General features: G+C 40.1%; 1 protein-coding gene across 19 annotated transcripts in view; it reads right to left on the bottom strand.

The window, feature by feature from the left end:
- Positions 1-1496: 1496 nt before the first annotated feature.
- The window catches only part of ADAM22 (ADAM metallopeptidase domain 22), a 238382-nt gene continuing 228291 nt past the window's right edge, over positions 1497-11587 (bottom strand). For 10 of the 19 annotated variants that reach the window (XM_043588768.1, XM_043588769.1, XM_043588773.1 and 7 more), the window contains one exon: positions 1497-7942. In XM_043588768.1, coding sequence (XP_043444703.1) covers positions 7814-7942 — 129 coding nt within the window. In that variant the 3' untranslated portion in view covers positions 1497-7813. Of the gene's footprint in view, positions 8016-11587 lie in introns of all 19 variants that reach the window. The other 9 variants (XM_043588774.1, XM_043588780.1, XM_043588784.1 and 6 more) reach the window with 1 other exon arrangement.

Genomic DNA, 11587 nt, shown 5'->3' with positions numbered 1-11587 from the left:
TAATTATTGATACCTTGTAGCAATCTCCTTATCTCTTCCACTTCTGCTTTCATAGTGTCTTTCCAAAAGTGTGGAGCCTCGTCTTCAGTATGTCCCCACAGTTAGAACGTTTCCTTCCCCTTGACAAATTTGACGTATCCATCCATGTTCTTCAATTACAGCCAAAGTCTTCATTACAAGTGAATCTCGGGTTGCCTTATTCCTATTTTATGTTGGGTTCTGTGTTTCATTCACTATATACTTCCAGTGTAGTCTCACCCAATTCTTAAAACTGTTTCTTGATCTGTTCTTCTTAAAAGCATCTAGCTGGAGTATGGTCAAGCTGTGAGCCCGAGCTTGACTACTTCAATTATTTAGAGACGAAGTTCCTCAAAAAATGCCAACTCATCTTTGGAGATAATGTGAGTTAGTCTTGTGTCTCAGGAGATTCATGATTTATAAAGTACCTATATGTAACCAGTTTTGACGCACTCCATTGGAATGTGGCTGCAGAAGCCGGATTTATACCACAGCAGCCCTATATAATTAACCACAGTCCTCTCTCCCTTTGAGCCAAAGTGGAGGTGAGACTGCATTTCAGCATGATGCTCCAGGTGGTACTGTCTGTCCATGAGAGGCATGTGAGCTAAAACTTGTGCTATCCCAACTAGACTTTGCTTTTGCTCACCTGAGTGTGTTACTGTTTCAGTGTTCATCTGAATTCTTCTATGCCTAAAATACTACAAATACAAGAAATGGAGCTATATGTAATCCTAAATTTTTTTAATCTAATAAACATACAAACTCTAGTCAATGACTTCTGTTATTCTCACGTTAAAACTACTTTGGGGGGTGCCTGGTGGTTCAGTTGGTTAAGCGTCTGACTTATGCTGAGGTCATGATCTCACTCTCCAGGAGTTCGAGCCCTGCATCGCACTCTGTGCTGACAGCTCAGAGCCTGCAGCCTGCTTCAAATTCTGTGTCTCCCTCTCTCTCTTTCCCTCCTCCGCTCCTGCTGTCTCTCAAAAATAAACATTAAAAATAATAATTAAAAACAGTAGTCTGACTACTTACAACTACTTTTTTCCTCAGCAGACTGTGAGCTGAAGGCAAGGAAACAGCAGGTGTTAAGGTTAAGACCAGAGGATGAAATGGCTCTGTGAGAGACAAACAGCTAGGTGGACCAGTGTTTTAGGCAGTGAATCTCCTGAACCTAAGCCAAGTGCATCCAAGGCCCAATGCTTTAGAGTCTAACACAGGTGAACTTATTCTATTAAATAAGCACCACTGCCTGGGCTCTGGGTCAGGATTCAGGAAACAGATCCATGTTAGGGTCAGAGAGGAAGTGCTTATGAGGCAAGGCAAGTGGATAACGGGAGACTCCACCTGTCACTCAGCTGAGGAAACTGTCCAACAAAGTGAGCAACCAGGCTTTGCTACGGGATCTCTGTACTTCTCATGCTTCTGAAAGAGAAACCACGATCGGGAGAAAAAACAGGATTAAAGGGAGTCAGGCATCAAAATAACATAAAATCTTTTATTGAAAGTCACTTTATTGATGTTACAATGAGAGTAACATAGAAAACTGTGGTATCTTTTTAGCTTCAGAAGTGAATACAAATAAAATTGTGCCAGAAATTTGAACCTCAAGTTACAGTGACCTTTAAAAACAGTTAAGGTTTTTGTATACCTACAATATAAGAACAACTTGATTAATTTGAACAGCCATAAAACACATCACACTTGCTCAGGAAAGCAGTTGCCATAAACATTTCAGTTGGTGATTGCCAAAACCCAATTTTTAAAATAGCTTAAGACCTGAAGTGCAGAGGAGCAGAGAGAATATATTAAAATGAAGCCAATCTTAGGTATATACACAGGATTACCTGGTTACCAAAAGTGAAATCATGCTGATAACACTTCCCCACGAAGTGGCTTCCACTATCTGTAGATGGACATCACCCCTTAAGATGATGGTTGTGGAAAACACTAGCGCAGACCTACCTTGGCTAACATATAAGCTGCTATGTTTAGTTAGAATGCCCAGTTCCTAAAAGAAGTTGTCTTTTTGGGATGCTAGATTGGAGGGGTAAGTCTCTTCCAGCAAGTTTAAAAAGGACATACGTGCTTAGTTATCCTGAATAAACCTTTTGTTAAGCACTTTGGAAGTTAGTGTTAAAAAAAAAAAAAGTTTCCCATATAAAACAAAGGTGTTGGGTCATTTTTACCCATTAAAAAGACTGGCTGTAGAATCACAGATTTTGTGCTAGATTAGAAAAGAAAGTGGGGTTTCTAATCAGGCAGTGATAAACATGTATAATTTAGCAAGAACTCTTGTATCGTAACTGAATAAATTATTAATTCATATCAGCACTTTCCATAATGTGTTATCTGGTATAACTTAGCACCGCTATGTTTAAAGATTTGGGGGCTATTTGCATTACTTTAGAGTTTGACCATTACAACACAAAAAATCCACATCTGACACTTTTTTAACTTGAGAGGAAAATGTCCTTTTCTTCATAAACTCTTTGAAAACTTTACTGATGATTTTCTAAGTGCATTATCTTAAGATTGCTAGTCTCATTGTATGCCTTTTTGTAAAAGAAAAGAAAGAAAAAAAAAAGCCACCCTACATTTTCCCTGGTTTTGATTTTAAGGATACCTAAAAACACGAAATAATGGTGCCCTGGAGCAAAACTCTGCCAGCCTTGAAGTACGTCTCCATTCAATACAGGTTTTATGAACAATTCAATAGGGACACACTGAGCAAGGGTGACAGGCCCAACATGTACTGGGCCCATAAAGTATTTATAGAGCCAACACTCAGTAAAACTGCAAAGTATACCAGACTGTCATAGGCACTCGGCCCCTCTGTCCCCACCACACCCCCAGTGATCACCTTCTGCACACCTGGCTTCTGGGTTCATGTGTGTCTCCATTCTGCTCCTGTGTCAAGACTAAATACCCCGTGACCTCCCAAGGCTCACTACTTTCTATCCCCCCTCCATCCTGAAATATACCCGAGGACCAATCTCTTAGTGACTTCTAAATGTTGCATAATCCATGCCCAGTTGCCAGTGAGAGAAGACTAAAGGTGCCTCTCTTCCTCCTATTCTTCACCCTGTGGTTCTCCCCAGTGCCAGTTTAGCCAAGAAGGGACTTACCTCCATGACAGTGAGGAGAAAAGGGCTGGCAAGCTACTGAAGAGGAGTAGGAAGGGTTTGGAAGCATCTCTCAGACTCCGTAGGGAGGATGCTTACTGTTTGTCAGGCCCTGGAGATAAAGGACAAAAATGCCAGGCAGGTTTTTGTTTTTGAAGGTTTTGCTTTTCTACTTATAAACTGAACCAGATGGTGCTCCATGTTAGGGGCTCTGACAAAGCCATGAATAAAACATGAAGAGAAATACTATGCCCTGATTTCTAAAGTCCTGCTGTATCTTCGTTTGATGAACATCTGGGAAAGCTCCTCTCAGAATTAAAGGCACCTGCCTGCACAGCATATGCTATCAGCATGTGCCCAGAGTTCTAGCACATGCGGCTGTGTACGTGTGCACACACGCATACAGACACCCAGATCGTGGGCTGCTGCCTCTTAACGGATTCATAAGAGCAGTCTGGGCTCCTCACAATCCAACAGGGGAAGCTGTTTATGAAAGTGCTTAGTGCTCCTATGCCAGGAGGAAACGTGCTGCATCCAAAATCAGAACAGTTTTTATCCATTCAGAAAATAACTGAGGGGAAAAACAAACAACAACAAAAAATTAACAAGCCTCAAATTAAGCCCTATTCCACAGAAATATCTGCCTTTTATATATTTCAAGCTAGTAGAATGAGAAATTCACCTTGACTCCATTGAACAACAACGAAAATGTGCGTAGCAGTTTTAGGGGAAAACGAAAGCGAAAGGAAAAGGACCATCAGGACCCTGAAATGTAGATGTTATGCCGCCAGTGGAAGTCAGAACATTTCATGAAAAACTGATGGCAACTTACCAAGTTGGTAGGATGGAATTTATAATACGCTGCCCAAGGGGGCGCCCTTGACAGCAGCTGGCAGTGGTGTCCTAGTCAGGCTGTGGCAGCAAGCGGCTGGCCACCCTTCGTTCCTTCAGTCCACTGAGTGCCACATCTCGGCACTGCCAGCTACTCAGTATCCTCCCAATAAGCTACCCTTCCTTTACGTTTAAGTAAAATAAAGTAAAATAGTCTTCTCTTTAGGTAAGGATTTATTATGTTGAATAACATGAGGAAACATTAAAACACTATAAGTTAAAGTAGAAGTACATGACAACAGGAAATGAAGAATGGGTGACATAAACACGCTTGATTTCGTAAAGGAGGGCATAAAAATACCGCATTTCCTCCAGCCCATAGGTAACTAAAAAGTAAAGAACAAAGTCCAAAAAAGCAAAAGGTAAAGAGATCTGGGACAACTGACAGTTTAAATTATGCAAATTTGCAAGGGAATCAACAACAACAACAACAACAACAACAACAGAAACGTAAGGCTGTGACGAAAATCAAACATAAATAGTCCTTTTCGGGAAGTGCACAAAAGATCTAATTTTATCAGCAACTTCTTTTAGAAACCCTATCCATCTTATGCACAGAAATCTATACCAGACTGACTTTATATATAAAGACAATTTTAAAAGCCTTTTTAAAGCCAGGGGAAAAAGAAACTAGTATCACTTAATAAAGCACCTATCTCAAGTATTTTTGGCATTTCAACCCTACATTTACTTTATTAGTCAAAAATTTTTAAAGAACAGCCCTGGGTTTCTTTAAACTATACAGCAACTAAGGTAAACTGAAGGCCCTCACTATGCTGTGCTGTTTGAGTGGGTTCCTTTCCACAGACTGCACGTGACCTAGGATCACTTTCCAGCTGAGGGACTCCTGAGGAGGACGCTACTTCCTGACTAAAGAAAGAGTTGGCTGGACACAGACCAGTAAGTCTGACCTCAATTCCTTCAGGGGCTCCCTCTTACCCCCACCCCCTTGTTATCATTCTTAATAAAGAGATTTCAATGTTTAAGTCAGAGTTTGCTATACTGCAATGTCTATGGACAAATGGACCATTGCAGGCAGCACGGTTGTCAATCTGAAGTTTTATCTATGCAAAAAACTTTAGAAAGAAAGAAAAAGGCATACAATGGAACAGAAAGGCCAATGAACCACTCTTCTCTGCTTGGCATCAGAGTTCTGTAATTGACTGGGGGCTATAAATATTAGTTGCGTGACACAAACCACTCTGATGACCTCAAAGTTCCTCTCCAAAATATATTAAAAAGTTCTAATGCTGTGCTTGTGTTTAGTGCCATAGGTCCATTTTCCTGTTTCAGTGGATGAAAAGTCATAAATATTTAGATTTAATACATCTAAATACCAACCATGAGTACCCGTATAGGTATTTCTCAAAAGTATCCACTAAGATTATAAACTTGTCAGAGAATTCTGCAAATGGCTGTAAGAATGTTCAAACATTCTTAGGCAGATACCCAGAACAGAACATTAAAGCTACCATAAAATCATAATCTTCCTGCAAATAAAACAAATGCTTTTCATTCAGTTCCACCTGAAGGTTATTATCAAGGTGCCTGACTATAAATAACTATGCCTTACAAAAGACATGTTACAATGACTTTTACTTGAAATAATAATTTTCATGTAAAAATAATTGAGAAAGTAAGGAAAGTGTATGGGAGGAAATCTGTTGACAAGTAGCTCCCCATTTGTAAATTCTTTCAAATTAGGGTTTATGTAACCATAACTAGGAAGCATATTTACACAAGGTACCTTACATTCAAATCTATAAACTCTTTTATAGTCAAAATAAATCTTATAACATTAGCATTTTATACACTCAATACCAGAAAATATTCAGTGCACATTAAAGTGATCTTGGTCAAAAGCCACTTTATTTGCTACATCTTTAAATCTGTCTGCCCTCCTGCCCTTCATTTGAGCTACATGGCATCGTCACCCAACACTCACCCAAATCTTAATCTGATGGATCATTTCATTGTAGTATCGACAATCACATCCCTTCCTGTCATGAAAAATGCCATTTACAAACACTTTATAGTTTTGAGTGATTAAATTTCTTGTCAAACATTTTCAAAGACTTTCAGAAGAGAGGTCCGTTACAGAAGACAAAAACCATAGAATATAAAATACTGCCTCTAACATGGCCCTGCAGTTTGGGCATCTAAGATGACTATAGGTGAAGATGAAATGGATTTTGACCATGGACACTACTGGGAGAGATCAAATTTAGGAGAATATTTCTGAAATCTTGTCTGCAGATTCCATTCCTCTCAAGAAAAAGGAAAGAAAATGAGGAAATTCAGAAGTACTCTTCACATCAAAGCATTGGATTGATCCCATCAATTTCGGAGTTCACTAGAGTAGTCTTTCCCGGGGAAGTTTTCTTTTAGAATGACAGAGCTGCGTTGTAACAGCTATCCAACTTTGGTTTTAAAGAAGGGACTTTAACATAGATTTCTCACTTTTCTATGGATTAAAAAAAAAAAGTTCAAAACGTCAGATCTTTTCCCCTGCCAGCTGTTTGGGTAACTTCACAGTTGGCGCACACTTGTGGCTTTAGGTTTCTTCTAACCCTCTGTGGCCTGTTGAGGCTTCCCGCCCAGTTAGTAGAACCTCCATCACCTTGCTTCCACATCAGTGCAGAATGACCTGTTGGACTCACATCCTACTGATGATAAATATCCTTGATAAACAGTGTAAAAGTTGGTTTTATTAAAACAAGCTATTCATCTTACAGATAAAGGTAGCTAAAAAGTTTTGTCAAAGAACAAAAATTGAGGCCACAAAGGGTTAGAGTGTCGGCAAGTCGGAAGCTATCAATGTATCAGGGGCCCCGGTCTCACGTGTCTTTGGTACACTTGCTTAAGGTCAGCAGGACGTGCTGCTGAGGGGCTCACGGGCCTCCAGAGTGAGACTAGGCGTGCTCTGATACTGAAAGACAACAGCTGCCGAGGCAGACACTGGCTGGAGGACTCCCAGGGAGCAGCCATCAGCTTCAGAGTGAGTGCCTGGAGGCCGGAGACTGGCTACACTACTGAGCTCCTGCCCCAGCCAATGTGGAAGCCCCAGATTTGCTGGGCATTTTCTTCTCTGGTTCGATTAATCACTCAAGAAAACTGCCTCCAGGCTGTGCACAGCTTAAAGGGATATCACAGGTTTTGGAGGACAAATACCAATTACGGAGAGAGACACTTAGGGCACTGACCACTATATTTACAACATCATCTGTTTATCATCTTTAAAGACCATTTGATGGATGATGACGATGTGCCTGTTACTGATTATTTTTAGGCATTTGGCAAAATACACTTGTGTGTTAACAGTTGCTTTTTTTATTTTAAAAATGTTTACATATGTACAATTGTCCTTGTATGCTGATATAAATATGAAAAGTAAAAAAACAAAAATAAAGATACATGTTTCGAGTAAGCATATGGGATATTGGCCTCTCAAGCTTTAAAGTCCTGCAGAAAAATCCTATATGCCTTAGCCCTGCATGCTAGTTTCTATTATGGGATGTTGTTTCCTTAAATGTAGAAAGCAATAAACAGAAGCTTCATGCACATAGCATTACTGTCTACAATGAGGATGTGCTTCAGAATGTCAGTTCTGAGTCCACTATTGTCCCTTAGGAAACTTGCTACATTTGGGTCATGAGTTAATTTTAGTGAGATTTCTACATGTATCTGTCATGCGGATTATCCATTAACATACCGGTACCTTTATTTTTCCATGTTATAGTGTAACATTTCAGTAGTTCTTTTCATGGTTCAGTTAAATCCTAAGCCAATGACAAAAAGAAAATGGTATCCAGACGTGAGACTCGGCTTCCTCTCCTCTGTGGCATCTCAGAGGGTCTGTATTGTCTGAAGAGCAGATAGATTTGCAGTGATTCCGTGAGGCTGGGTTTCTATAAAAGTTGAAGTAAACAGTTTTGATGTATCACATGTAAACAGTGGATCTTAAATGGATGTCTCCCATAGCTGCACAACAGAGAAAAGCAAAATTGCACATTATGAAAGCAGGAAAACAGGCATATTTTTTTTAATGTTTATTTGAGAGAGAGAGAGAGAGAGAGAGAGAGCATGAGCAGGGGAGGAGCAGAGAGAGAGGGAGACACAGAATCAGAAGCAGGTTCCAGGCTCCACGCTGTCAGCACAGAGCCCTATGTGGGGCTCAAACCCACGAGCCGTGAGATCATAACCTGAGCTGAAGTCAGATGCTTTACTGAGCCATCCAAGTGCACCGGAAACAGGCCTATTCTGAGCTATGAAGATGAAAAAGAGTTGGTGATTCCATCCATACTTATGTGGTTGTAGAAGCACACTCTTAAGACATCTAATGAATGGATAAAATAAATGCTCTAATTTTTAGCTTTCTCCTTCCTCTAAACCTGTGTTTCAATCTTGTTAGCAATTGCCACCTTTTAATACCAAACCCGTCACATCTTTATTTACTGTTACTCAAAAATTTGAATAGATTAAATATTATGTCTTGAATGAAATAAAATAATTTAAAATATTATTTTTTTAAATCATATATACACTCCTTTTCCCCAGGATTCTGATATGGCCTTCTAGAGTAGTGGTTCTCGACCCACCTGCACATTTCAGTGATCTGAGGAGGTTTTAAAAATCCTACTGCCCAGGCCACTCATCAGACCAACTAACTCAAAATCTCTCTGGGTCTCTGGGTGGGATTCAGGCATCAGCATAATCTAGAAGCCCTTCAAACAATTCCCATGTACAGCCAGTACTGAGAAGTACTGACCTCGGGAAAGTGTGATTCCATCAATACCACTACGACCCACTTAGAAATCACTGCTGTGGGCCTATGACCAGGCCATCAGCTCTCCAAATCCATCACTGTCTCCTAGAAAATTGTCCTTTCCCAGGAAACAAAGCACCCATGGCATGATGTCAATTCCTTACTTCCCTTACCTCTTCCCCTCCTTACCTCTCCCACCAGTTCTGTACACTGTCCTGTTCATATCTAATTTCTACAGCATTCAGTAATTGCTTTAATGGACTATAAACAACTTTGGAATGATCAAATATGAATGCAACTCAGCTCACCAGAGTGGCTAATTAAAAAAAAGAAGAAGATGACGACAACGACGAAGAAGACCTGGCTGATAAAATATTGCTTCCAGGCAATATGATTTGGGTACACTTTTATAAACATGAACAAAGAAAGTCTAGAGACCAGTGTGACTTAAGTTACATCCAAATTAATCCAAATTCCATTTTTACTGAAATCTAGAGCATGTCATTGTATACCTAATGAGATTCTGGGACAGAAGAAGGAGAAACGGCTAAGTGACTATGTGGATGTTTCTACGTAGGTTCCCTATATAACAGGTTCTCTTGAATCTTCATGGAAATCTTGTTCTCAGTAGTCACGTTGGCTACTCCACAAAAACTATGGTAGAGCCGCCTGTGTTCTCCCCCTTTGGAGGACAAATCTCTCAACTCTAAGGATGTTTGTGTGTGTGAATGACCCCTGTTGGTGGAGAATAGTGAAAATGAATGGTTAAACAGGACGTTTGCCGGGTAAGAACATCTGGATTGACACTCAGATGATGGTATGGAGTGGTAAAGGGTTCAGGCTTCAGCTTCAGTGAGTCCAGTTTTCTCTCAAACGGTTAAGAAAATTAGTGACAGCTTGCAGAAAGGGGAACAGAGGGATGACACTGGTGGGACACTGGTGGAACCTGAAGATCACCATCATCCCAGTGAGGAAAAAGGAGCGAAGAATTTTGCAAGTCATCACTTTTAGGAACAGACATGACTATGGCCATTTCTAATTTCTAGATGACTATAATGGAGGGGTTGCTGGTAAAAAAGATCTGCTTGTTTGATACTCCCCAGCCCTCCAAGGCAGCCCAGAGATGGGGGCTGCCTATTCTGCAGGATTCTGCTATGTGCTCATGTGGATGTTCATGGTGAACGGAGCCATGGGCCTTTCACACTGTCCCCGGGGTTACAGTCTTCACTGTCGCCCCATTCATCCCAGGGAAGAGGCCACGAGCCGAGCCGGCCATGTCCTCTGGGGAGCTGTCATTTTCAGGGCTTTCCTGTGGGAACAATAACCTGCACCCTGGCATGACAACAGCTGAGAGAATATCCGCAAGTAGACAGAGCAAAACAGCAATGTAAACAATTTATCAGAGGTAAAAAGTAGGGTGTTATACTTTGACAATTCTCTGAGGAAGGATGACAGCCTTGGATTTCTTTACCACATACTCGTGTCATGAACAACTGGATGCCTATTAACGATTCTGTTTTTTACAGCCAGAAAGCTGAGGGCTGGGAATCGGAATTTTCTTCTTCCTTTCCATCTTTTACCATTACCCATATGAACATGGGAAGCTAACTTGTCACTCACGTAATTCACAAACCACCACTGCTTGGTTTTAAAGTCTTTTTGATCATAGTAATCTAATCTGCTTTTAGCGAGTTTTCTTACTGACTGTGAGTGGATCGAGTTAAAATTTGAATGATTCGTGTATACCTTGAACCCCATTACTTAAGCCATCAAAGAGGCTCTGAAATATCTTTCTACACCAAAAAACCTAGGAACCCGAGACCCACTAGCAGATAAATCTGCCCGGGCTTTTAAAGCTCCATTTTTTTTTTTTATTTTATTGCAAAATTATTTCTGAAAAGATCAACATTACACTGTAACTGACCACAACAGAACTTGGATACCAATAAAAGTAATTATTCTTTAGTTATATCTCTCATTTAAGCCTCTCTGAGGGCCAGTCTGCCTCTCTAAATTCGACTACCTCTCAAATTTCACATAATGGATGTATTCTGGGAATACTGTGAGGCTGAGCAGAATCATAATTAAAGTTATAAAAGAGGACTCAGTATTTAAGGAAACTTCTGGCACACCTGAAGCTAATATAACACTGCAGACAATACTAAATTATATTACTAGATTATAGTAATATATTACTTCATTTAAAAAATAAAGTAGAAAGGAATTGGTTCTTCTATGTGAAGACCGAATGACAAATTAAAGAAAAAAAGTAAATAAATAAATAATAAATAAAACTTATGGTTAACCATATTTTTATATAATCAGTTCTTATGTGTTTTTAAATATGGCTTTTTAGGGGTGCCTGGGTGGCTCAGTTGGTTAATTGCCTGACTTCAGCTCAGGTCATGATCTCCCTGTCCATGAGTTTGAGCCCTGAGTCAGGCTCTGTGCTGACAGCTCAGAGCCTGGAGCTGGCTTTGGATTCCGTTGCCTCTGTCTCTCTTTATCCCTCCCCCATTTGTGCGCTCTCTCTCTCTCTCAAAAATAAATAAACATTAAAAAAGTAAAATAAATCTGGCTTTTTAAAATATAAGAGGTTGCTAAGTTTTACCATACCCATTGCCATATTTTTTTAATATTAGAGATTTTCTTTTTTTTTTAATTTTTTTTAACGTTTTATTTATTTTTGAGACAGGGAGAGACAGAGCATGAACAGGGGAGGGTCAGAGAGAGGGAGACACAGAATCTGAAGCAGGCTCCAGGCTCTGAGCTGTCAGCCCAGAGCCTG

Source organism: Prionailurus bengalensis, chromosome A2 (assembly GCF_016509475.1).
Source record: "Prionailurus bengalensis isolate Pbe53 chromosome A2, Fcat_Pben_1.1_paternal_pri, whole genome shotgun sequence".
In the NCBI taxonomy this organism is placed as follows: Eukaryota; Metazoa; Chordata; class Mammalia; order Carnivora; family Felidae; genus Prionailurus; species Prionailurus bengalensis.
This window is presented reverse-complemented; position numbering and strand designations above follow the sequence as displayed.